Source organism: Herpailurus yagouaroundi, unplaced genomic scaffold, assembly GCF_014898765.1.
Source record: "Herpailurus yagouaroundi ecotype Mexico unplaced genomic scaffold, PumYag 186, whole genome shotgun sequence".
NCBI classification, from domain to species: domain Eukaryota; kingdom Metazoa; phylum Chordata; class Mammalia; order Carnivora; family Felidae; genus Herpailurus; species Herpailurus yagouaroundi.
Genome location: NW_024412417.1, coordinates 38,437,199 through 38,465,083, shown reverse-complemented (window position 1 = coordinate 38,465,083; position 27,885 = coordinate 38,437,199). Strand labels below are relative to the sequence as shown.

General features: G+C 45.9%; 1 protein-coding gene across 3 annotated transcripts in view; it reads left to right on the top strand.

Moving 5' to 3' along the window:
- Positions 1-27,885, top strand: part of ADCY8 (adenylate cyclase 8) — a 221,115-nt gene that overhangs the window by 105,462 nt on the left and 87,768 nt on the right. For all 3 annotated transcript variants that reach the window (XM_040494443.1, XM_040494442.1, XM_040494439.1), the window contains exons 6-7: positions 8,079-8,237; positions 12,392-12,662. In XM_040494443.1, coding sequence (XP_040350377.1) covers positions 8,079-8,237; positions 12,392-12,662 — 430 coding nt within the window. The remainder of the gene's footprint in view (positions 1-8,078; positions 8,238-12,391; positions 12,663-27,885) is intronic.

Genomic DNA, 27,885 nt, shown 5'->3' with positions numbered 1-27,885 from the left:
GAGGCAGTTAGAAGAATTAGCGTGACCAAAGTCGTCTCCCCTGCCTTTTGTCTTTTCCAGAGGTATCTCCACTCTAGTCTTTTTGATGGAAAAATAGAGGTGTTTTCCTGGAAACAAAGGTGTGAAGAATATGCTTTCCTAGCCGTTAAGAATGGCAGAAGCCCTGTGTGTGCATGAATGTGTGTGCATGTGTATATGTATAGAAGTGCGGTGTTTATGTATACGTGCGTGTCTGGCATGTGTGTGTGCACACGTGTAATGTGTGAGTGTGTGCATGCACGCGTGTGCACATATGTGCCTGTACACGTGTGCAGGTGTGTGTTTGTGCACATGTGTGAATTTGTGCAAGTGTGTGTGTGTGTCTTCAGCATTTGAAGCAGGCCCTTGATGATCACTACAATTCTAAGTCCAGACAGTGGAGTTAGTGCACAGATAGTTGGTGACCTTGCGAGACAACTGTGGCTTTATCCCTCGGGTGATGAGAATTCACTGACACTTAAAGTAAGGGAGGTGTCCTGTTCCAGCCTGGGCCTAAGGAGGATAACCGTGGACGTGGGTAATTCTCTCTCTGGTTGCTTCTAAAGTTTGTTTATTTATTTTGAGAGAGAGAGAGAGAGAGAGAGAAAGGGTGGGGAGGAACAGAGAGAGAGAAGGGGAGAGAGAGAGAGAAAGAGACAATCCCAAGCATGCTCCGTATTGTCAGCACAGAGCCTGACACGGAGCTCGATCCCACAAACCGGAGATCACGACCTGAGCCGATACCAAGTGTCAGACACTCAACCACCTGAGCCACCCAGGCGCCCCTCCAGTTGACTCTAGATGAGAGAAGACAGATGCCGAAGGAAACTAGTTGGGAGAGATTTTTTGCAGCAACTGGGGGAGGAGATGTGGGGCCCAGAATGGAGCAGTAGCTGTGAAACAGAAAGGGAAGAGCGATACGATTCAAGCCGGCGAGCCTGAGCGTCTCGGCAAGAGACAATACGTGATGTAAACATTTAAATTAAACCAGACGTGGATCAGAATAGTGAACTTATTTATCAGTTGACAGTGCTCCAGGGATTTGGGACGGGATTCCACTTGACTGAAGGTAGAGTTTGTTGCTGGGTCATGCCGACCATGGCGGTGTTCCCTGAATGAATGGTGACTTACGGGCAACGGGTCAAGCGTATGCATGGAATGAGCCCTTGGCCTGCGGTCAGCAGACCTCATCTGGTTTCTGCTCCTTCCTGTTATTAGGTGTGTGACCGTGGACAAGTGTGACTTGACTTCTCAGAGCCTGCAGGGACTCTGCTGCAAAACGAGGATCGTAAGATCCAACCTCAGAGTATTCTTTCGAAAACTCAAATGGATTTTGAAAACTCAAATAAATAACACGCACATTATGACCGTCCACATATTTTTTAATAGAATCTTGCAGTTAAGGCTGAGTTTGGACACCGGAAAATTTGGCTCAGTTAAGTTATAGAAACCTATTCCTTTCTTACATTTTCTATTCTGTTCTTGGAAAATAATGATCATAGGGTTTATTGACCACCTGCGATGCTACTTGCCAAGCACTGAGATAAGTGTTTTACATGCATGATCTCATTAAGTCCTCACAACAATCCTAAGAGGTAGGCAGGGGTCTTAGGCAAAATACTGAACAACTCGTGTGACCACAGTACGGAATAGTCCAGGGCAACCAATCAGAATGGATGGCAGCCATTACCAACCAGTATAGTTCTACAGGTACATCCTGGCTCGTTGAAACTCTGAAAGTTGGTCTCTGCTTTTACCAGAGAGGAAACTAGAGCTTACAGTGTTTGTGTAATTGCACAAAATCACACAACCATTCAGTGGCAGAACAAGGAACACCCATCTGGAACCTTCTGACTCCGAAGCCATTGGCCTTCACCGTCTTAATGCCCCGCCTCTCACCTCCAGGCTTCTGCAATGGCTTCTGATGCCTGAAACCTCCCATTAACAGCCGAAGGTTCAACACACAGGTCAAGAGACCGTCCATACACCCCTGATAAATTAGCAGAACCGATACCGAGAGGGAGGGGACGTCAGTTAACATCTGAGAGTAACAAGATCGTAAGCCTTAATCAAGCCTCATCGTAAATCCATTCCATCAAGAATGCTTGATTTTAGAAACCTGGTATTAGCTAGATGAATGGCAAAAAAAAAAAAAAAAAGCGATTGAGTGTAACTTTATGTCTCGTGAAGCACTTAATACCATTTCGTGCATGTCTGTTCATAAAATTAAATTCATTAAAATAGGCTTAGATAATAGTTCCATTAAATAGATTGCAAAGTGGCTCCAGGGGGCTCCCCTTCACACGCCCCGGGTCTATTTTGGGGGAGGCTTTAGAGCTGAGAAGACACAGGGGTAAGGTGGGCTGCTACAGGCAGTATCCTTGTTCATGATCTGAAAAGGTTTCCCGGATGAATCTTCATGAAGACTGCGGAATCTGGTCTTCTCAGCGCCTTTGCTAAAAAGTCATAGAATGACACCAGCATGGCGAGCAGCAACTGGCTGGTCCCCAACAGTTACTTGGAGCAAAGATCTTAATCCCTGTGGTGGAGTTGCCCTGCCAAGCCACACAGCAGGACAAGGAGTGAGAAACAGGAGGTTTTGCCGCCCTTCCTGGAGGCAGAAATGCCCAGGCCCCCTCCTGGTGTCTCCTGCTCAGTCTCTCTCTCTGTTTCTTGTATTTCTTTTGAGCTCTTTTTCTCCACTCTCCCATCATTGCCCCTTCCTTCCCTCCTTATTTCCTTCCTTCCTTCCTTCCTTCCCCTCCTCTACCAATCACTGTCTCTTTTTCTGTCCCCCTAATGCCCCCTCTCTCTTTGTTCTGAAATACCATTATCTACAGCAGCCATAAAGCCCCCTCTCTTCTTAAAGATGTAGCAGTCAGAGTGTTCTTCAGTCCATGGACAGGATTTTTTTTTTTTGAAAAATTACTTACAATGGTGGAGATTGAATATATCTAGTAATAATAGTTGCTAAAGCTACGATTAGTGGAGGTTTCAGCATGTGCCAGGCCCTATGCTAAAGTTCCTAACTCCCCTCACCTAAACCTTGTGCGGGAACTACTGTTACTTTACCCACTTTCCAGAGGAGGGACCTGAAGCTCTGATAGGGTAAGTAACTTCTGATCAACGGCACACGGCTTGTAAGTGGCAGATAAAAGACGCTGAGCCATGTCCAGTGGACTCTGTGTATGCAAAGGCAAATAAATAGTTGGATAACTTTTGGCGTACTACAAAATAGAAAAATGGGTAACCATGAAGCACCATGGTTTACATTAATATTCAGTGGTATAAGAAAATGCTTGTGAGTGTAAAGTTTGCTTATTTATTTTGAGAGAGAGAGAGAGAGAGAGAGAGAGAGTGCAAGCATGAGCGGGGGAGGGGCATACACAGAGAGAGGGAGATAATCCCAAGCAGACTCCACACTGTCAAGAGCCTGACTCAGGGCTTAAACTCACCACCCGTGAGATCATGACCTGAGCTGAAACTCAGAGTTGGACGCTTAACCACCTGAGCCACGCAGGCACCCCAACCTGTGTTAATTCTTTTGTGATTACAAGTCGGTATTACTAACAAAAATCGGTATCAGCCGTTCTTTTGGGGTGTTTGAGTACACCAGGTTAAGTGCTTTATGTACGTGATTTTACCAAGCATCCTAGCGGTTCCACAAAGGACCCCTTCTCTTTCCCATTGCACCCGAGAAGGCAGCAGGTGGGGGGGGGGCCTAAGGCACCCAGCCTGAGACCCACAGCCAGCGAGTGGGGAAACCCAGCTTCACACCTGGGCCTGCTTTAATGCGGAGTCTGCCTCTTGGTGGCGTTGAAGTGATTTGCGTTGAGGAGCCCACACCACTTCCACTGCCAGAGGGGAAGGGGGAACATATGTTTGCTGTAGTTCCCGTAGGCAGCAAGGGGTAGAGCCAGCATTCGAACTCCGGTCTCTGCCCCCAAAGCCAAGGACTTGGGTGTCCTTCCTCCCACGGTGCCAACTGCTCCAGTGTGGAAGTTGGTCTTTTTGTTCATCCATTTACTTAACAGTGGAGAGAGTCTGATTCACAGATCAGTGATGGCTACCAGATGATACTTCCCGTCATTCTTCCAGCACCTTCTACAGATTGATTAACTGGCTTCAGAAAGCCATTTGAAGCCCTGAAACCAAAAGAAAAAGTCTCGTTTTTTTCATGCTCTGCCACTTACCGAGCCCTCTCCTCTTTAACGGCTCCCTTAAAAGAAATGACGTTTTCAAACTTTTGCGGGTCTATTGTTGTGTTTTTGGTCCCCAGCTTGACATACAGCTGCAAAAACGAATAATAATTATTCGCTTTGAGTTTTATTTTATTTACTTATTTTGAGGGTGGGGAGGGGCAGAGAAAGAGGAGAGAATCCCAAGCAGGCTCTGTGCTGTCCGCGCAGAGCCAAAAACTAATAATAATTATTCAGTGCATTCTTTACCTAAAAGAAATGTTAGACGGAAGCTTAACGTGAGAAGCAGAGATGCTTTATTTGAAGGGGGGAGTTGGGGGGGGTGCCGCCTCCCCAGCTGGCAGGTCCAAAGCCATCCCTGTGGTTCCCAGGGCTCTCAGAAGCATCCGAGGACCACGTGGTGCTAGAGAGCAAGAAAAGCCCCTGAGCCGTGGCCGTTAATTCAGGAAATACTTTGGAGCATGGACCGACCCTATGCGCTCAGCACTGTGCTAAGGTCTGGGCCACGTGGAAATAGAAGATCATACCCTCGCCCTCCAGAAGCTCAGAGTTCGTGGGGAGGAAGGAGAAGGTGCGGGTGTTTAGGACGCAAGTGATCTACAGTCATTTTCTCTTGATCTGCGGCTGGTGCGACACAGCAAAATATCCCTGGGGCTCCGCCGTGGAGGAAGTGGGCGAGACTCAGAACTCAGAGCAGATTCCGTTCGTTTTAGCCTCGGCAACGCTCACGGCGTGGGGGTGTCCACATCCGTGTCTGTACACGACACACATACAGGCGTGTGCCATGTCCGTCCCCTCCAGCACCGATCCTGAAACACGGCTGAGGTGCTGTGCAACTGCAGGGTAGCCTTTCCAAGGAGGATGATCGATGCCTGTAAATTATTCATTACTTTCACACCGTTTCATGGCTGCCTTTCGTCTGAGACAAGTCCCAGATGGAACAAAAAGAAAGGGAAGGAAAAAAAAAAACGCAATAAGGAAATTTGGTCCTGTTAAGATTTTTGCCTGGTGAAAGAAAATAAAAGACCTAAATGCCTTTTCATTAAGACGTTCCCATGCGGTCCCTGTGTCATGTTAATTACCTAATGGCATTAGCACAGTGTGCCCTTCGTTAGTCCCTCACAATTAGTTGGCGAAGCATCTTAACATCCATTACCTCCTTTGGGGCTCACAAAGCCTCCGTTAGCAAAACAATCTGCTAGAGCCTTATTTTGTAACCATTGAAACTCAGGGTCAGACTGAGCTGTTGACCCAGGATCACGTGCCATAGACAGCACCTGTGTTGCAAAGAAGCCAAGGTTTGAAGACACAGCAGCCCCACTTTGGTCCTAGAATCCTGCTGACCGGCTCTGTGACCACAAGAAAATCCTTCTACTTTCCTGGGCTGCAGTCCCTTCATATGTGATAAGCGACCAACTCGTCCTACATCTGTGCCACACACTTCCTCAACTCTGCATGCATTTATGCACTCCATCCTGACACTGATCTTATTATTCCCATTTTATAGAAGGAAGTTAAGTAATTTGCCTAAGGTCATGCAGAGCCCATATTAACGCCTACAACCATAGGGGTTAATGAGAAGAAGGTACGTTGGAATAATGATTGTGCCAGTCAGCATGGCCCTGGTTATGCTGAAGTAATAAACATCCCACCAAATCTCAGGGTCTTAAAACAGCAAATAGTTTTCACTCACATTTCTTGTCCCGCTGGGAGGGTTGGGAGAGTGGAAGGGTACCACTGTGCATCATCCTCACTCAAGAACCCTGGTTTAGGGGCACCTGGGTGGCTCAGTTGGTTAAGCATCTGGTTCTTGATTTGGGCTCAGGTCATGATCTCCAGGTTTGTGGGTTTGAGCCCACATCGGGCTCTGTGCTGAGAGAGTGGAGCCTTCTTTAGATATTCTCTCTCGCTCGCTCGCTCTCTCTGCCCCTCCCCCTCTCTCGCTCTGTCTCTCGAAATAAATAAGCATTTTAAAAATGTTTAAAAAAAGAACCCTGGTTGGGACACCTGGGTGGCTCAGTCAGTTGAGCGTCCGATTTCGGCTCAGGTCATGATCTCGCACCCGTGGGTTCGAGCCCCGCATCAGGCTCTGTGTGGACAGTTCAAAGCCTGGAGCCTGCTTTGGATTCTGTGCCTCCCTCTCTCTCTGCCCCTTCCCTGCTCACATTCTGTCTCTCTCTGTGTGTCTCTCAAAAAATAAAATAAAACGTTTAAAAAAATTAAAAAAAAAAAAAAAGAACTCTGGTTTAGAATGTCCTTTACTGATGATTGACACAGAAAGAGGGGGGATAAAAAAGGACAAGGAGTGTGATTGTTCAGGCTCTTAAAGCCTCTTCCCGGAAGTGAATCGGGCACATTCACTTCTGTTCACATTTCGTTGGCCGAAAGCAACGTGAAATGTACAGGTAAGTGCAATCCTCCCACTTGCTTGGATCCTGTGGTACTAAACACAGCTGGCAAACAGCACTGAGGACCTCTCCCGGCGACCTGCCTCACAAAAACTCATGGGGAAAAGGCATCAGAGCTCAAATGCTCCTCTCAGGTGCTGGACGCTGTTTCTCCTCTTGCCTCCTTCCGGTTTTTCACATGGCTTCCGCTATTAGCATCATCAGTGGATACTGTACAGTGTTAACTTCAAAGTTAAAGTTAAATCCAGAAACTGGATTCTTCACCAGGGATGAGGGCTGTTTCTTTAGCCACAGACATTCTTCCATGGCTGCCTTCCTAGAGTCTGATTTATTTCAATATTTCTATATTTTCAACCCATCGCAATTTTACCTTCCTATTTAAATAAATAACTTTGTATGATCTTATAGTTTGTTAGGAAGAGCGAACACGAACACTCAGTTTCGTACGTGGAATCGTTCATTCATTTATTGTTTCAGAAAAGGGGGGGGCAGGGGAGTCACGTTTTTAAGCCCAACTCTTTACAAGGCATGAATCTCCAGGCGTAGTTCAAGGGTCAGCTGTATTGTATTCTACCATTTGAATTTCTTTCTACATAAACAACATCGTTTAACGCATAAACTAAAATTGTTTGAACTGCTCTGTACGTTAAGAAGGGATGTGGGTACCTTCCAACAGTAGCAGTCCTTTCTTTTCTCAAGAAGCTTCGTCCATGCCTGCAGTCAGAGGACCATCTGGCGTGGACCCTGTGAGATCACTGAGAGCAACCTATATATCAAATTTTGGTGAAGATTTTTAAAGAGCTGTAGATGGGGTCCTAACATTTTCTTCCTGCATGCCATTGGACGAACCCACTCAGCCCTGGGATGGGAGCGCTCTGTTCGGAGACGGCTCTGGGGATAGGAGGGCAGGAAAGAGTTTTCATCAAGGGAGTGACAGAATGACAAGGTCGCATTTGCATTTGTGATAGCCGTGTAGAACACAGGCTGGAGGAAGGTCAGACTGGAGCAGGGACTCTGAACCAAAGCACCGAAGTATGCTGAAGTAGAATGCTAGCGGGAGGAACAGAGAGAAGGAAACTGAATGAAAATGAAAATACTTGGGTTGGAAAAGGAGTGTACCAGAGAGAGCGGAATCTATGGTCGATCCAGGGTTCTGCACTAGGGGGCAGACAACGATGTTGAGGCCATTCTCTGAGGCAGGTTGTATAGAACGAGCAGGCTTAGGGAGGAGGGTGATAAAGACCCTTAAAATTTCAGATAGAAGACTACGGGAGTTTGGGGGAGGAAGAGAAGCCTTCCAGATACCAGGAAATCTAACAAGGCTTCACAGAAGAGGTTGCATATGAATGGGCAGGAGTTGAACTTACGGAGTTGGAAAGGTTGGGGCTGCCGCCGAGGCCAAGAGTGTCTGCTCTGGCCTTATGCGCGTCTTTTCGTTCACCTATGTCAACAGGTATGTGAGGTCAAGGACGAAGCATGATGTTGACATGCGGATCGGAATCCACTCGGGCTCGGTGCTGTGTGGCGTGTTGGGTCTGAGAAAGTGGCAGTTTGATGTCTGGTCTTGGGATGTGGACATCGCGAACAAACTTGAGTCTGGAGGAATCCCTGGGTAAGTCAAAAGCAAAGCCCTTTTCTTGTTTAACCCTTATCGTTTGCTCCCTTTGTGATCGTTTTCCCTGTGCAGAATTCAGAGGTCTCCATCTAAGAAACCATCGTTTGGGCGGAGACAGAACGTTAAAACTTCACACAAACATTGGTTTTCAGACTTGAGTTCACGCTGAAATCAGCAGAGAAGCATTTTAAAAACAGTGGTGTCCAGACCCCGTGTCAGTTCATAGAAAGCAAAATGTGTGGAGAATCTGTAACTTCTTAAAGCAATTCTCCTGGGCAGCCAGGGATGAGACCTCCTGACCTTCTTTCTATACGACCATACCCTCCCTCGAAAACTCAGCTCTCGGGGTGCCTGGGTGGCTCCGTCGGTTAAGCGGCCGACTTCGGCTCAGGTCATGATCTCACGGTCCGTGAGTTCGAGCCCCGCGTCGGGCTCTGTGTTGACAGCTCAGAGCCTGGAGCCTGTTTCAGATTCTGTGTCTCCCTCTCTCTGACCCTCCCCCGTTCATGCTGCATCTCTCTCTGTCTCAAAAGTAAATAAACGTGAAAAAAAAATTAAAAAAAAAAAAAAGAAAACTCAGCTCTCCAAATGTGAGCAAGACCAACGGGTATGGAATCCTCAAAGGTGCTAGTGGCCTGGAAGGGGTCAATGAACCCTGGAAAGTAGTAGTGAGATTCTGCTTACACACATGGGGCCTGATGAGATTTTAGATATATGTAAGCCAGTAAGGTGTACTGACTTTTTGCACACTCTTTCTTTCTAAGAGATGATGCGTAATAGGTAGATAGATCGATAGATAGATAGATGATAGATAGATAGATAGATAGATAGATGATAGATAGACCAATAGACAGCCAGAAAGCTAAGATAGAACACCTATGCATATTCCTTTCCCCACCCCTCACCCCCAGCCCTACATTTGGAGTCACAGAATTCTCTGGTATCTGTCATCATTCCTTGCTAACTATATTTAATATCAGGTAACATGGTATCATGGGAAATAAACTGTGGGCGCGGTATCAGAGAAAGCAGGGTTTCCACTCTGCCCCGTACTAAGCTCTGTTAATCTTAACAAGTCATGGAAAGCAGGCACGGCTCCTAGAGCATTCATTGCTGTGTCTGTATGCTCTCAAGCCAACACGTACCTTCTCTGAGTCTCACTTTCCTCACTATGAAAGAAGAGCTGGTAATCCTGATATCGTACCTGTGATTTGATGCTCCGTATCCACGAAGGTGCGTTTTCTCATCTACCAAATGGGCAAAACCCACCACTGTGTCTGGGCCAGTTTGCACCATCCACAAAAGGAGGGGAAGAAATGCCTGTCCCCTAGAGTTGTTGGAAGAATGGAGACTGTAGGAGACGATCCATGCAACTAAGCATATAGTAATTAATACCTTTGGCTACAAAATAGCACTTATGCAAACTAAGTGCTACCCAATTGTTACATCTTATTTACCATCATGACTGTTATTATTATTACATCCTAGCATTTGAAATTACTAGAAGATGTCGGCCCGCCATTCAATATTTGAGAATACTGTCTGAGAACTGATTCATTCCCTTAGAGGGAAATGTCACTACGCATGCTGTCATCTGCAAATGCCTTACCCACGGCCTCGAGGCAGTAGCAAGGATGAAAATGAACATCTGAAGCCCAGTTTCTATCAAAACATTTAAGCATATATTGATTGGAACTTCAGCGGAGGAATCAGTAATAAATAAAAACGAGGATGCCTTCCACTATGGGAAACATAATATTGATTCAGTACATGCAAATATTAGTTCCCCTGAGCACTGGCAGCAGAATAATGAAATGTAGAATCCAGAGAAAATATCAAATGAAGTTGGTATTTAACTTAATTATTTTAAGAGAAAATCAACCTTAGGACCTAAGGAAACCCTTCCAGGAGTTTCCTTTTGCCAGGGAGAAGAAGATGGCTTTCTAGCACCCAGTTCTGAGCCTGATCTGAGAAAGGAGACTGGGACATCCATTTCATAAAAGGTCAAGTGACCTCTCTGTTTTCCTAGGTTAGCATGACTGAGTTCCCCAAGCGTTCACAAAATCCATCACGAGAATAATTTGCACTTACTCAACACATTTCTCGAGAGCTCAAAATGTGTTTCACACACTTTTATTTTTAGTATCTTGCCTTGCCTTTGAGATCGAGGACTATGCACAATGACACTTATTTGGAAAATACGGAGAATGGATCTTCAATGGTCAGAAATGCTGTTTCTTTACATGTCCTTTGCAGTGAGTTATTCCCTGTAAGCAGGGGTTCAGCAGGATGGGTGAAAAGTACAGTGTATTTGGAAACGCCTCTTTCAAAAAATTTTATTGTTTCCTTGGCTATATTTTTTTTTTTAGGATTGCAGAAGCCAAGCAAAATATCAAGCATCCACCTTATTCATTCATACGCTCGTTCATTCATTCATTCAGAGGAGCACTAAAATCAACCTAAGGAAATGACTTCTGAGCTGAATCAGGGAGTAGAAAATTATCACGTAGAAAACATGGAGTGAGCATTCTTGGCAGAGAGAGTGCCTTGTTCTGAGTTTAGTAGTCATGAAATAGCACCTTGCATTTGAAGAAATGCTGGTTACCTGATTAGCTGGAGAAAGCATAGGGTAGAGTAGGGGAACAGTGTCAGAAAATGAGCTTTGAAGTGACAGAAACCAGAGAATAGAGGCTTAGAAGCCTGTTCAGGACTTGAGTCGTGTCCTATAAGCCTTGAGGATACGAGGAATAAACAACAGTGACATGATCACAGCGGCATTTTTGAGAATAATGTAGTAAGTTAGCACTTGCTTTTAGGGTATAGGCAGTATGTCCATCATGTACTGTCTTGACTCCTTTACACAAATCGACTCCTGTGACACAATGACCCTAAGAGGTGGGAACTGTTATTCTCCCATGTTTATGGGTGAGGAAACACATTTACAGAAGGTGTAAGTAGTTTGCCCAAGATCTCTCAGCTAGCAAGTGGTTTCAATCCAGTCTGCCCAAACAGTCGGTGCTAATCATCACCACACTAATCTACCCAGACCGTGATACGTCACAGTAAGTAGTCTGCCTGAGTTAGACCGTTATGAGGACAGAGATGCTCTTCACCAAAGGATTTACCATACGAAGTTCCCACAAGTGAAGTCTGATCCTTAAGCCGTCTGTTGTTTTGCTAAACGAAACAAAAAATGAAACTTGGATCATGAGCTGGGATGGCCAGTAATGGTGTTCAGATGAGTCACTTACCTTGTGAGTGAGCCTAGCCAGCTGCCTGCTTGCATTCCCCAGCTTTGTTCCCTGCTCCTTGACATGTACGCTTTCTAGAGGAAAGGACGTCATCGAGTGCTTTCCCTAAAGGACCCTGCAGGCAGCCCCGTGAACTTACAAGACTTGCCTTTGTTCTTGAGAAGCTTGTAGTCAAGTTGAAGAATCCAGGCATAAATATATGACAGTTAAAATGATAGGAGAAGGGGCGCCTGGGTGGCTTAGTCGGTTGAGCGTCTGACTTCGGCTCAGGTCACGATCTCACTGGACATGAGTTTGAGCCCCGCGTCGGGCTCTGTGCTGACGGCTCAGAGCCTGGAACTTGCTTCCGGTTCTGTGTCTCCCTCTCTTTCTGCCCCTTCCCCGCTCTTCTCTCTCTCTCAAAAATAAACATTCAAAAAAGTTAAAAAAAAAATTAAAATGATAAGAAAAGTCCCAAGACCATGAGAAAACTACTGTTGTTTCATGGTGATCTGGACAGTAATTGCTTTTGGGTTCAGAAACATATATGGAACTTGTTTGTCTAGTACAATAACAACGCTGAAAAATCACTGATTCTTGAAGGTTTCTGGGGTCAGTCTGACAGTCATAAGAAAAGCCAAAAGAAGTGCTTAAGTGTGGCTCAGCAAGGCTGTATTTTATCAGAGGCCGCAGTGACCCTTGGGGTGAAGTCAGCGATAATACTGCTCACTGATTTATGCTTGTACTTCTGTTTTCTTTCATTCTTTCTGCTTTTTTAGGGGAACGCATATTGTCTTTGAGAACTTGTCTTCCTGGCACGCGTGTGTGGCCCTGATGTTGGCTTTGCACAGGACAAAAACCAGTGATGGCCTTTGCAGGCCCCCTCAGGAGTGTATAATGACCTATGCTTTGTGCACACAGGAGGATTCACATTTCCAAAGCTACGCTGGACTGCCTCAACGGTGACTATAATGTGGAAGAGGGTCATGGTAAAGAGAGAAACGAATTCTTGAGGAAGCATAACATAGAGACCTATTTGATTAAGCAGCCTGAGGAGAGTCTACTGACGTTGCCCGAAGACATTGTCAAGGAGTCGGTGAGCTTCTCAGACAGGAGAAACAGTGGGGCGACATTCACAGAAGGATCCTGGAGCCCCGAACTGCCCTTTGATAACATAGTGGGGAAACAGAACGTAAGTCCTGGCTTCCTTCTTCTGGTTAGCCACGAATGCATGCTGTAGCGTACCCCCAGCCCAGAGAGAACCGATTCATCTTTGTAACCTTTTCTCTGCTGAGCATCGTAATTGCAAACAACTAAACATCTCTCCTATGATGCAATTAACCCATGTATGCAATTTCAGGAAATGCCAGAAATGCCAGAGGGTTCCCCACACCCTCTTTTTTTTTTGACCTAGCTGAAAATAAATGTCCTGTGAAGGTGGATTATAATCTCCACCCCCTCCCAAAATTACTCGTGTCGGAAAAGATAAACCTGATGTTATTAATGTAACCACAAGAGTTGACGATCAAGTCCGTGAGAATACCATTTCTTAGGTAGCTGGTAGGCGAGGAGTTCTGAGTTGCCCTCTGAAATTCAAAATCAGGAGGGCACTGATGATCTGGGAACATAAAAGCATCACCAAGTGATGCCCAGGGGGAGCACCAGAGCATTCAGGAGTAGCCTTCCATTTCAGAGCTGCCCACATAGTTCTGTTCCTATTTAATGCGGATTTGTATCTTAAACGCAGGGCAGGGCTACTAAGTTGGTACATAGGTGTAACTCGCTAGTAATCAAATTATTTTCAAAATGATTCCTTCCAATACCAGAATCACACTAAATCCAATGAGATGCTCGGACTCCAAGATGCACCAGAAAAGGGAGACTGATCGGGGGAGAGAACCAGAGAGGTTCAAAGGTGCTCTTATCCCCGGCATGCTTGTCCAGAGCATGGGCTAAATTACCTGCCCTCTTAGGAGTTTACTTTTAATCATTTAGGCCAAGCACAGGTAGCCGAATTTGTGTCAGTTCATGTGACAGGCCTTTTAAAGAAACAAACAAGAGCCAGTATATTATATAAGACTTGGAAATAGTTTCTCAAGCAAAAGCTGAAAGTGCTGTGCAGTCAGTCAACCACACCAAGGTGTCACCAGCTTTATGAAGACGTAAAAGGGTTGTTTCAGTTCATGAACCTGAACTGTTCTCATTGACTTGCAGATAAGAAAAATCTATCTGCCTAAAGACACTTAAAACAGAAAAGGTTACAATTCCGAAAGTCTTCCCTCTTTCTTCTGCACTTGAAAGATGCCTGGGGCACCGGAGGCCAGGTTAACCTGTCTGTTTCCAGTTCTATGTGAAGAAGCTACATACAGAACAGTGCCTGGGTCACCTTCCACTGGGGAAGGATGTAGGTCCATCTAAGCCTGCGGGCCTTGTAAGAGTCTACATTTAGGTCTTTGCGTTTCTTCTGAGTGTTGCATTTTCCCCCAAATTCTGTGTCCACACACGTCATCGCATGATTTCAGTGCCTTCCCTTCTTTCCATCTTTGGACCGGTACGCAAGGTACAGTTTGCTGTTCTACAAAATAACGGTCTTGTGTACTTCTGCAGTGGGTGCACGGCCAGCTGACGGTGTCCTCTCTGTTCCCTTTGCCTAGTTTGAGCTTGAGCCTGAATCCCAGTTATTAAGAGAGGAGATGTGTGCCTCACCCTGGATACCTCCGCAACGGTGCACGAAATTCTCTCTTGCGTTTATTGTTTTCTGTTTTTCTTTTTGGTCTTTCCATTTGAAACACTTTCTATTTACGCTGATTGTGGAAGTTGGGGTAATTCCTGATGGTTCTAATCTCTGTTGTACCTGACCTTGCTACTAATAATTGAGAACCAAGCAGAGAGAAGTAGAGATGCTGGGTTTTATCTCATGGTTGATTGACTCGGTAAAATTGCATAGGAATAGTTGGAATATTTTCTTTGCTGGTTTCCTAAAGGTAACTTGCTGGTGTCATGAAGTAGCTGTTACGATGTGTCATCATCAGTCAAAAATTACATTCTTGGTGTTTAACCATACCGTGTAGTTCTTGCGATGCCGAATTTTGCCTGAATACAATTCATCTGTACCATTTTCAGCACGAATAATCTCAATTCATTTTGATGCCTCCAGACGTAGAAGCCAGTGAATGTGTGTTGATATTCATAAGTAACCGAGTGGCACTGATAACATTTTGGAAATGACTGAATCGGTTGAAATGGTCACAGGCTAGGCTCTCAGAGTTTGTGCTTAGGCTTAACTCTGGGAGTCAGGGAGCCATGCGTGTAATTCAGAGACATAATGTGCACTTGGGAGGGATCAGGAGGGGTCTGGCTGAGCCTGCTCACTGCCAAAAACCCAGTCAGTGCTGCAGAAAGCCCAGACCATCTGAGTGTTTGGATAAGACAGATGAAACATACTAATGCTTCACTGGGGGAGGAGGGGTTCCAGCTAAATTGGCCAGATGTTTTGGCTTCTAATGATTCATAATGTGTACTTAGAAATATTTTTAATGACATCAGTATGCCGAGCCGTAATCTGTGCTGTGTAGACAGCAGATGTTCAGAGAGTTACGTTCTCATGTGTTCATTCATTCAATGAAGATTAATTGAGCATCTATTATATGCCAACTACTAGTAGTGATGAAAGGGAAGGAGGGACAGAGGAAAGAAACACTTTGGCGGTAAAGTCAGCCAGGAGTTTATATGCTTCATGAAGACAGGAAACATAGATTTCACTTAACCACTGTTGTGCCCGCACTTAGAACAGTATCTGGTAGGTAGCAGGGCTTGATTACAGTTTGTTGAATGAATGAATGAGTGAAATGATAGCTACAGGTGGTAAGGGGGGGGAGCCAGTCAAACCTGACTTCCAGGTGACTGGGGAGATGGTAGAACCGCCCTCTGAAAATAAGCCAAACTGGAATGGAGGAAGACTGGGAAGGAAACACTAGGAATTCAGTTTGGGGCATGTTGAGCTTGAGGTGTCTGGGATGGATCAGGGAGAGAGATCCAGAAGGCTATGGAACACACACTTCTGAAGCTCAGACACGAAACAGCAGTGCAAGAGATGTGAACCTGGCAGTCATCAGGACCTGCACGCAAATTGAAGTCACGAGAGGGGCAGAGATCACTGTAGGGAAATGTAAAATAAAGCAATAAGAGGGCACAGGAGAGATGTTGGGGGGCACCTGATGGGAGGTGAAAGCGAATGAGAATCCCACGACAGACACAGATAGGAAGCAGTCAGAGTGATCAGGAGAGAATCAGAGGATGTGGTGTCACAGAAGCTTGCAGAACATAGCACGTTGAGAAGGAGGGGGCAGTCAACAATGTCAGCCGTAACCAAGAGGCCCAGGGTGGTGAAGAGGGGAGACTACCAGTGGGACTTAGACTGAAAACCGTCACTGGCAGGAGGCAGATTTGATGAGGTGATGGGGTCAGGAGCCAGACTGTCACAGTCGATACGAAAGAACTCTGGATTTCCAAGAAGAGCCCCAACTCCATTCCTCTCCCCTCCCTGATGCCCATTTCAGGAGTCTATCAGCGGTTTGAAACAGCAAGAGATGTTACTAAGAATTATTTCCGGGCCCTCGGTGGTCTCTTCTGGCCCCTGACTAAACCCAAAGATAACCTCTTTGTTCTGATGTTGTGCACCCTCCTGCCCCTGTGTCTGTGCCCATTTAAGTTAAAATTGCCTTTCAGCCCTCTGGGTTCTGGTATCCAGGTTGCTCTTGGATGCGCTGAGCACTTATGCTTTGCATCCCTGACTGTTAACCAGGGCAGGTGTTCTGCTCACTGAGTTGGTGTCTTGGCTTCCTGAACCCAGGCTCAGTTACCAGGGAAGCCGCCTATGCTCTGAGCCTCTAGGTGGAATGAAAGTAAGAAGACTAGAAGTCAGGCAGTTTGAATCATGGTAGACTACTGAAAGTTAAGACTGTAAAAGCGGAAGCAGGTCATGGGAGCAGACTGAAAATGAAGACTTTGACCTTTAGGGAGGATGTCCAGAAATTTCAAGGTGAGCTTATTAGATGGGTCATCAACATGGTCACCAAAGCTCTCGGAATAAAGACAGAACTTGGGATGTTAAGTGAAGACTTAAGAAAACGGTTCTTACATTAAAGATCACGTTTCCCTGCTGGTTGCATGTTCTGTCTAAAATCTGCCTGTGGGCTTGGGCTTTTACTCATCGAGTTCTTTAACAGGCACCCAGCATTCTAGATCCTGGAGATCCAGTAGTGAGGACACAGACTTGGCCCCATCTTGCAGGAGCTCGCCTCTTACGGGGAATGCAGTCAATGAACTATAACATACCTGTGCTGCAAAGAAGTAGAGATCTATGAATAGGAGGTGAATAGAATTACTCAGGAGGATTGTAGAGGCCTCTAAAGATTCTGTTGGAGTGCTTAAAGGGCCCTAGATGCAAATGACCAGGAGAAGAGCTTTGCAGACAGAGAAAACAGCTAGTGCAAAGTCCCTGAAGTAGGAAAAGGTTTGGTGCGTTAGAGAAGGGTTGAAAAGGCCCTTGTCCTAGAACATAATGAGCAGGGAAGAAAGGGGTATGAGATGAAGTGAAAGGAGACAGGAGCTCAGCCCGGCAGGCCTGCTGATTTTGGATTTTATTCTAAAGGAAGTGATAAAAGGTTTTAAGCAGGGCAGTGACATGCTCTGACTTAGATTCTTAAGAGATCGGTTTGACTGCCTTGCGGAGAATGGATGATAGGAGCAGCAATGAACTTAATCAGACACACCGCGTCTTAGATTTATGAGAGGAAGCTTTCATGTTGCTGTAAAATGTATTGTGTGAGGTCAGTAGTAATTTTAACTTGGTTTTTATGACAAGCGATCGGCCAAGCTGCTGCGTCAGGAACAAGCCCCCGCTCAGAGCCTGGAGTCTGTCCCTCATCGATTGTGAAATCCTCAGCATTGTCCCGTCCATGCCTTTCACACCCACCATGGCATCACAGTCCGACATTTTTTTCTGGTGCTCCTCTGAGCTTTCTAAAAGAATCCCCTGGAGAAGAGTACACATTTGCTGCTTCGTTGTAGAGATGTGTGGTTTCTACACCATAGACTGACTTGGGGCATCTGAAATTAATGCGGGCACTGTGGAGGTTGAAGACGTCGGTGGAATTTCTGCATTCCACACAACAAAACCACACGGATGTGCTTCCTTGTGCTTCCTTGTGGGTATAGATAAATACCCCCAGCATGGCTAGTGCTAGAAGCAGAGAGTCTGGGGTCAGGTACCACGTTGGGATGATCATTCATATTGTTTCCATTTGATGTCCATACCCACCTTACAGGATAAGTGTGATGTGCCTGCTTGACAAATGAGGAAATTGTGATTCGCAGAGATCGATTAATTCCCTAAAGGCCATGGAGCCAATAAATAACAGAGCTGGATTTAGAACCCAGTTATGTCTGACTCCAAAAGCCACATGCTTGCCATCCGGCCACACTGCCTCCCTTTTGTTGCTCGAAGGTCTATGCTGGGTTTCTACCTTCTACGTTGTTGCCAGATCAGTCAGTGAGTCTCCAAAGTTGTGTGCCTGTGTGTGTGTGTGTGTGTGTGTGTGTGTGTGTGTTCACCCTCTAAAGATGGGTCACCACTGATACTTAGAAATTTTCTGCGAGAGCTGCAGGAGATGACCAGATTTTCCTCCAGTTTGTCCCTACATACTAGGCAGTGTCTCGTCCCCTGAGTGTCCTGATGGGATCACTGCTTGCATGGAAAAGGCTAAGCTCGACAGTCTGTCATGTCCACCTAAGGACAAAAAGACAGCCAAACATTTGACGCTGTCCCACTTGGATCGGAGAATGTTGAGCCCAAGGGACAAGAAAATGTGGAGGGAGGAGAGCTGGCTGGGCTTGAAGCAGGACAGAAAAACACATTTGGGTTGTTATGTCTTCATCAGTCCCAGATGGAGCTTTTCTTAGATGCTGCTCTTTGTGTCCATAGGGAGAAAAGAATTTTCCTGTGGTCGCCCTTCTGATCAAAACCCTCACGTTGACCTGAGGGTCACAGGTTCTTTGTGCTAAACTGCCGGTCTGTCTTGTTATCTTGGGGCAGATCTCTGCAGGACCCAAAATTTGTCCGAATGATGGTGGGAAGGGTCTGGAGGAAAACTCCAGAGAACTAAGTGGGAGCTCTGGCTACTGCACTTAATATGTCAAGGCCTAAGGCAGCCCCTCTAGCCTCCAAGCCCCAGTGCCCTCATGTGCACAAAGGCAGGTCTGCCTGGAAGGTCCCTTCACTTGTTTTCAGCACTGACATCGGCCCTAGTTTCGCAGCCCCAGATGCATGCCGGGAATCTGTGGCTGTCCTGGTGAGTTATCTACACTTCAGAATTTCCCACTGCAAAGCCCAGGAAATAAGAATTTACCAAAAAGCAACGGGGATACCCCACTATGTACAGTTACCCTAGTATAGGATGGCAGTTGAGCAGAGTTACTATCTAGCGAACTGTCTTAAAACATCAATATCAAATTCAGCAACAAGTGAAAGCCAAAATAAATAAATAAATAAAAAGGTACTTGAGGTAGAATCTTGCCTAACTAGAGAATGAAGTCTGCTCTCGCAATTGAGTTTCGATTGCATGAAATAAACACCCAGACGTCATTGCAAACATCATCACCCTTTGCCTTCTTTCCGGGTCCTGCTTTCAACATGATCATTGTGTTCTGTTGAGTAACATTGATCCCTGGGGTTTGATGTCTTTCCTTCGGCTCTGCCCCCACAGGGCAGGGGCAAAGTGGCTGGTGCCTTTTTTGTGCATGCCAATGCCCACAAGAAGAGCTCTCCATTCAAGCTCATTTTACTTCTTTCATCCACTTGAACAAGTCAGTCCCCCCATTCATTTGTTCTCTCATTCAGTCATTCGTTACTCAGCTGTTTATTGAGTAAAGGCCATTTGCCAGGCACTGTGCTGGGGACTAGAGGGGAGGGGGGGCGGGGAAGGATGAGAAAGGAAGTCCAAGCTGTCAAAGAGTTCCTGGTCCCTGGGATTACCACCAGGTCAACAGCTCAGTGTGAACTTACTGTCATAGCAGGACAGCATTCACAAAGGACAGGGGGCAGAGTAATTGGGGAAGACCTTCCCAAGGTTGTGGCTATGAAACTGAGACCCACAGACAAGCAGACGTAGGCCAAGGGTGAGGGAGCAAGACCCACAGAGGAGAGGGATGGCAAGGCCACCATCTCAGCCTGGGTTTCCACTGCTCAGAAGGAGCGCTTGTTTCTTTCTCCCCACCCCGCCCCAGAGAACCCTGACCTGAAACTCCTCCTCCTAAACATGCCCGAAATCTTGGGCCTTGGTTTTGAAGAGAAAGAAGACAGTGTATTCTCAGACCTTACTGCTTCTGGGGTAGGCTGCTGAAAATCTAATCGTCCGTATTCAATCTTGTATGCAGGAAATCACAGGTGAATTTTTCTCCATCCGTAATTTATTTTTAACCATTTTGACATCAGATTAAGTTTTGATGTTCACTGGACGGGACAGCTGCAGGCTTTTTGGATAGAGAACACGGAGGGCTTGGTCCGTTTCCCCCCAGTGCACCTGCGCTCTTCTGGTAACAGGGCTTTTTCCCACAACACATCTCCCCAGGCAGCCCTTAGCCCTGACTTGGAAGACAGCCGCTAAGTTCAGCCCGGGAGAGTCATTAAAGGGGTCTGGTTTTTCACTCTGTTCAGACAGGCAAGTGGATTTGAAGCCTTCAGGGAGCGTTGAGTGGATTAAGTAGGCAATTTGGTCCATTAACTTTGACTAATCACGCTTCTTTTCCGTGAAGTTCCAGGGCTAGAGTGAGGTGGGAGAGAGAAAGGCAGAGGTGAGCCTGCGGCTCATGTGGAATTGGAAGCCTGGAAATGTACGTTAGTTGTCAAGTACACAACACACAGCCCGGGCTTCCCCACTGGCCGATAACTGGCTGAAGCTTTTCTAAACAAACTGGCTGGACTCGTCTTTCACCAACGATTGACTCACTTGGGGAGTCACAAAATCGTAGCCCGAGGAGCTGGAACCCATGAATGCATAGGATTTCATTTTACGTTATGTTATGTTATTTTATTATTATTTTTTTATTTTATTTGCTGGGGGAAGCACAAAGGGAGAGGGAAAGAGAGGATCCCAAGCAGGCTCCATGCTCAGCATGGAGGCCATTGTGAGGCTCGATGCCACCACTGTGAGATCATGAGCCTAAATCAAGAGTCAGACGCTTAACTGACTGTGCCAGCCAAGTGCCCCTGCATCGTATTTTCAATATGAGAAATTTAATGCATGATATTTTAAATATGTGAAGGTTGGTAGGAAGAGAAAGCAAAAATATGGATTTTTTTTCTCTCCTAGCTGCTTTATAGCCTTGAACTGGGATTTACGTTTTATTAATCTCTGAGCTAATTGGGACAATGACTCGGTTAAGACTCTTTGTTGTAAAATTTCATTGAGCTACGTCAAGATTTTTTCATCTTTTTGCCACCAAGGATACTTACGATTATTTTGGCCCAGTGCAAGGCCTGCGTGTGAAGGGTTTTCTTTCCATACAAAACTGCATTGGGTGTGAATGAGTGTACATTCCTGCTTTTTAAAGTGGTTGGGCATATGTGCCATAACCCACCATTACTGCTTCTCGGCACAAGGCAACAAGGGTTACCACCCTAAGGTGATTTAATTCCAGCCCAGAGCAGACACTGGACATTTCTTTTGGCCTCATCTCAGCTATTTATGCATGTACTTATTTTCACTTCCCTTAGGGTCAAAAAGGTATTACCCTGATACTTGCTTGGGCATCGATGGAACTTTCTGGAAGCTTTTCGCACATCTCAAGGTCTCCCAACTGCTGTTATGAATTCCACGTTAGGAACCTCCCAGTTCAGTTATGCCTTTCCTACTCTACGACTTTTTTTTACTACCTTTAGGCCCCCAAAGGATCTCCCACCATGACGTGGGAAGGGCTTTGTATATGTCATGGGTGGTGGCATCCACTCAGGACTCTGTGTCTTGGACTGATGAGCTCAGAAACAAACACTGGGGATAATAACAGCCCAGGAAAGCGAAATGAATGAGACAATTCCAGCAGAAAAGCGTGTGGTAGAAAAGTTAAGAGGGGCGCCTGAGTGGCGCAGTCGGTTAAGCGTCCGACTTCATCCAGGTCACGATCTCTCGGTCCGGGAGTTCGAGCCCCGCGTCAGGCTCTGGGCTGATGGCTCAGAGCCTGGAGCCTGTTTCGGATTCTGTGTCTCCCTCTCTCTCTGCCCCTCCCCCGTTCATGCTCTGTCTCTCTCTGTCCCAAAAATAAATAAACGTTAAAAAAAAAAATTAAAAAAAAAAAAAAAAAGAAAAGTTAAGAGAAAGTAGAGGACACAAAGTCCCAAAGACAGAACATGACCTAAGTAGGTTCTTTGCTGGGTTCTGTCCTGTCATAACTGGTAAAAGTAAGAGGCTGGGTTCTCGAAGGTCAGTATGCCTAGCTCCACTGGAACCAAATGAATGAAAACATCAATAACTAAATTTAATTAACAAATTGTAGGGTAGGAATCTGGAAAAAAAAAAAAAAACTCAGACTGATAGACTTAAAACACCAAACATGAGTTATCTATCAACAACTCACCTTTATGATCCTTATTTACTATTCCTACCTGAAAAGAGTTACTTCATAACCTTAGAAAAAATAAACATTTAGGTAATTTTCATATTTTAATTCTCTTCAAATGTCCAAGAACACACACACATGCACACACACACACACTCCACACACAAACGTGCTCCCTTCCCTCCCACACACACACTTTCATTTTCCCCGTGGTAATTGACCTTTCTGAAAAGTCTACATCTTTGATGTTCACACACACACACACACACACACACACACATACACACACACAAAACTGAGTAACTTAGGTCCTGATATGTTTGTTGATTCATTTCCTGAGCTGGAAGTATCCATATTGCTAGCCCAGAGGTCATTTGGTCAGTGGGTATTTGGTTACCTGTCCAACCACAGCCTCGATGACATTTTGGTCCAGTCATTGTAGGGCTAGAAGTACTTTGATCCAAACCATTAATGTGTCAGAGTCTTTCTCCCCAACTCCTGAGTCGTGTCCCAAACAGGAATCCTGTCTCCCTCGCTGGGCTCACCCCATCCCCGTCCCTCATCCCAGCTCAACCCCGAGAGGAGGTCATTGCTGGCGTTTGTGTATGTATTCCACACATTAGTATGGATGGGTATTTTAAAAGCTAAAACTTCAATTGGCAGCTTGCCTCCAATCATGTGGCTTCAAAGTGGCCACATCCCAATGGACGTGCCAAATTCTGTCTCAGCCAGTTCTGCAGAAGTGTGACGACTCCTTTTGATTAAGAGTGGCCCATGTGTGTAAATGACTCAAGCGCAATGACATTCCCATACTGAGATTAGCATCTTTCTGAGAAACTCAAAGGATAATATCAGAGAAAGAAATCTGGAATTAGCTTAATAGAGCTGAACAGAGCCAGACAAGATTCTCAGACAGGACAGACTGGGTATCAGACACCACTTGTCCTTGGTCAACCTGGCTCTGCGGTCTTGAACCAGAGCTTGGGGACAAAATCTGGGATGCTGGTGATTCCCGCCGAGTCCCCTGGTCCTGGGCGCTCTGCCCCGTCACCTGGATTTGTGGTTGGCCTGGAAGGTCAGCCACAGCTGACTGTTTGCCCAAACCTCATCCAAAGAGAACCAAACAAGTGTATGTTCAACACCATGAGCCTCCAGTAGGATGAACTGAGGCAAGGAGCAAAGCATTAAATGTCAGGCAAAACACACTGGGAAGAGAGCTCAGCAAGTGTGGGAACTAAACCCCCAAATAAAGAAAGTGTCTTCATGATCCAGCTTATCGATATTAGCTGAAAAGTCAAGAGGAAGGCTGTGGGTTTCAGATAAGTAGCAAACTCTAGAAAACACTTACTGTGGCATCTACGAGAACTAGGGGTACCTCCCACGTCATTGTCTTATTCTCTTAATCACAAACAGATGGAAATTTCCAGACACAGAGCGACCAAGACCAATGGGAGAATTCCACGCAACTTTTGTTCCTTATCAAATGTAGCATCCAGACGATATTTGCAAACTTTCAGTTCTGCCTAAAGCTGGGAACCAATGATTGTCCTTGTAGCCTGGGCCCCAGACTCACCTCGTGTGCTCGATTGAAGTTTGGGAACCAGGTTACAGACGGTTGCTGGAATCCCACACAGGCCGGCTGGAAACATCTGGACTGTTTGTTCAGCAGAGTTCTGCCCCTTGTTATTTCATTTCTTGGAGCAGAAGCTACGAGCTTACGAAAATAACTTAAACCTCTTCCCACGGCGATACCGCGGAGACCTCTCCTGCAGTAAGGTCTCATTGACCATTCCTTGGCTGTGTTCGGAAAATAGATTACAGTCACGTAACTATACAAAACATAAAAGAAAAGTAAGTGATATCCCTAAGTAAGACGCTGTCAGGCCTGTAATCTGAATGTGATTCTTCCTTTTCTGTCAGTACAGACGGGAAAAGTTGTGGCAAATCCTGACTGGCGTCCCTTGCTTATGGAGAGTGGTCCTGCTCCCTAGGGCCTCTGTTCCTACAAGAAGGAAGAAGTGTTAGGGAGTAGGTTCTGGGAAGCCCCAACACTCAGAGTCTTCTCACCAGGAAAACACAATGTACCACATCTAAGAAGATCTCTGCTCCCCCTCCCCAGTTTTGGGGGGGGTGGGGGAAAGAGGGGATTATGTCTCTTTCAGACACAACTGAGGCCCTGAATGCAAATCGTCATGCATTAGGTCACCTCAAAGCTTTCCTAAGAAGTGAGCTTTCTTCAAAAGAACAACCACCACAAAAACAACAAAAGGCTTTTCTTTTTTAAACAGGTAGGAACTTTCTCTTCTGGGGGTTGGATTGGGGTTTTACTAAACAGAAGAAGAAAGAGCTTTCATGTGGGCAGCTGGGGCTCTTATTGGAGCTTAGGGTTCCCGCAATTTCTTCCCACGTTGGTGTAGTTGTAGGATGCAGGAAGCGGGGTAGGAACCGGAAGGGAAAACCTCTGTCTTTTCCACAACCTGGACCACGCAGGCGGCAGGTTTGAAAGAGAGCTACGAAGGCCTCCGAGGCAGGCACAGGGAAATGCTGCCATTGAGGCAGTGGAGGGGCAAAGCAGGAGTTAGCTGAGCAAGCCATGGCCCTACCTGCTTCTGCGTGCAGGCTCCAGCCAGATCCTGGAAGAAGCAGGGTCTTGGGAAAAGATAAAGCATCTCAGCACAAAGAGGCAGGGGCCCCAGACCCCCCGGAGTTGGCATTTTCTCTGGGTCTTTCCCTGATCGGCAACGAGCTGGCCCATCTCGTGTGTCCCCGATGATAACTGCCTGTGGCTAAATCTCAAGACTGCCCTATCCACCTCCCAGAGGTGCTGAAAGAGGAAGCCCTTTCAGTGATGACCTCAACCTTGTGCTGTCTTGTGGCAAGCACTTAAGCTGACGTTAATCCAGGCACAGGTCCTTCTCATCTGTGACCCCTGGTCCCTTAGTGGCCAGTACTGGGAGATCGTAAAGGCAGGGACATTCTCTGGATTCCAGAACCTTGACAAGCATTGTGGGGCTGACTTTCAAGGCTCTTGCTCTTGGCTGGAATTATATTCAGTTGTGTGGTAATGCCTCTTATCTCCTGCTGATCGAATGGTAGAAAAATAAACTACTTCTTATTTAGTAAAGACAGTTCGGTAAATAGAATCTTTCCAAATCGGAGTCGACTGGAGAGAGGTAAAAAATAAAGGGACTTTTGATAGCAAGAGTTTGGAAACAACGCCCTTTTTAGTGTTCTGTATAGTTTGTCATTTTATCCACTCATTCGTGCGTGCACTCCACACATACGTATTAAGAACCTACCAAATATGGGGCACCTGGGTGGCGCAGTCGGTTAAGCGTCCGACTTCAGCCAGGTCACGATCTCGCGGTCCGTGAGTTCGAGCCCCGCATCGGGCTCTGGGCTGATGGCTCAGAGCCTGGAGCCTGTTTCCAATTCTGTGTCTCCCCCTCTCTCTGCTCCTCCCCCATTCATGCTCTGTCTCTCTCTGTCCCAAAAAATAAATAAACGTTGAAAAAAAAAATTAAAAAAAAAAAGAACCTACCAAATATGTCGGATGCTCCGGATTGAGTTATGGCTAAAACACAGTGCCTAACCCTCAAGGGGACCAGAGCCTAGAGGAACAGACAGGCACCCAAGTAGGCAACTGCAATGCATCATAATAACTGCTGTGCTGAGGGTAAGTGCAGGCTCAAGTCGGCTTTGTAGAGAAGGTGATACCTGACTGGCTTTTAACGTAGTGGTAGGACACGCAACTTAGATGCTCCATGTTCAGATACGTAAAATATAACGGGCCGAGTCATCGTTCAGTAGGTCATATTGTGGCAGGTGTCTAGGCTCCAGTACAAGGTCAGATGGTCAAAGGTCATCTGCGTTGGGCTGATGCTGAACACTAGAAGGTGGCCACATGGAAGGAGGTTAATAGGATCTTACTCAGAGATCAGAGGCACGCCCATGGGTAGAAGTTATGAAGAAAAGCAGAGAAAAACTTTAGACCAACGTTTCCCAGATGGTATTTCATAGAACACGTGGAGGTGATCTGAGCAGAGTTTTAAAATCTCATTTCTATAGAACTTATCGGAGCCTTTATTTCAGTCATGTGGACTGTGAGCCTCCAATAGGAGGATGTAAGAATTGTTCATTCAACGAACTTGTGCCGAGTGGCCACTCAGTGCCGAGCACTGATAGGAGCTCTCGGGGCAAAGAAATTCACAAAAGAGGCAGAGCTCCCTCTCTCATGGAGACTGGTGGGGAGAGAGGGCAGTAAACAGTAAAGATCCGTATTTCCTAACCTGATTGGTCCAAAGAACCATTTTGTGTAGAAGTGTCCCTTCATTCTTATGTTCTTTGGGACAACTTTCTCAGAGAGGAGTTAACTAGGAGAGCCGGTGATGACCTCCCCAGATACCAGCACTGCAACTAGTTCAGCTAATTTTACAGTGTCTACAGGGTGTTCTGTCATTGCACTACGTGAGCCATAAGAACTCACGCGTTTCCGATTCGACGAAACTGGATGCTTCTGGAGAGAGCACCATTAGCCTGAGATCTTCTTGGGAAGAATTGCTTTGCTGACACAACCTGATTAAGGAATACCAGAGTTCAAGGTCCTTCATGAAGTGACAGGACTCCAGGAAGAATGGGTTTTTGCTGTGTATGTAGATAAAAGATGATTCCCAAAGAAAAGTCATGGGGCCAAAAACCCGATGACGAGTTTAAGAGGATTTATGACCTGCCCCACCCCCGTTCAAACGCAGTTTACCCAAAAATTCCCGGAGCCTCCGATACTGATTTTTCACCAGGGCTCCCGGATTCTCAGGCAGACCCTACATTCAGAAACGTGGGCTCAGAAGGGCCTCTGGTTCTCATCCGAGCTTTTGATCTGTCTGTCCTAAGTGCCTATGAGTAAGGAAATAATTGAACTGCTTCAGGAGGGTGTGGATCTTGGTGAGGATAAATCTCAGGGCTGCAGTGCCTTTTTGTGAAGAGACTCAGACACGAGAGGCCAGCTCAGCAGCAACCTTTGGTGTTTCCCAACACTGTTGCTCCAGTATGAGCCCCCAGATATCTGGAAACACCAGCTAAGGTCAATAAGTTAATATACACACTTGCTGTTGTATATAAGCATAACATGTATTTCAGTTATACACTGAAACATATATTCAGATACATGTACTCAATTGTGTTTGTGCGTATGTATATATATAATATAACATATTAATAATGTAACATAATATATATATACATACACAAACAATTGAGTACACATATCTATATAATATAGAGATTACATATATAATAATATTCCAATATTCTCAGGGCATTTCCCATTTCCTCTCATTTCATCCCTTTGTTTTTCCTGTTCCTAGCCAACTGCTTAAGTTATTTACATAAAAGAACAATCTTGACATTTTAGAGATCACTTTATTTTTAAAAAATTTTTTTTCAACGTTTATTTATTTTTGGGACAGAGAGAGACAGAGCATGAATGGGGGAGGGGCAGAGAGAGAGGGAGACACAGAATCGGAAACAGGCTCCGGGCTCTGAGCCATCAGCCCAGAGCCCGATGTGGGGCTCGAACTCAGGGACCGCGAGATCGTGACCTGAGCTGAAGTCGGACGCTTAACTGACTGAGCCACCCAGGTGCCCCTGACACTACTTTTTAACATGATCTTAGTCTGGCTCTCATTGCTCCTGCCCATCTCGAAAAGAAAGAGGCGTTGGTGGTATGGTGGTGAGGATAGCTGCCTTCCATCTCAAAGAGAGAGAAAGCCATTGTCTGTTAAAAACAATGGATTCCATTATGA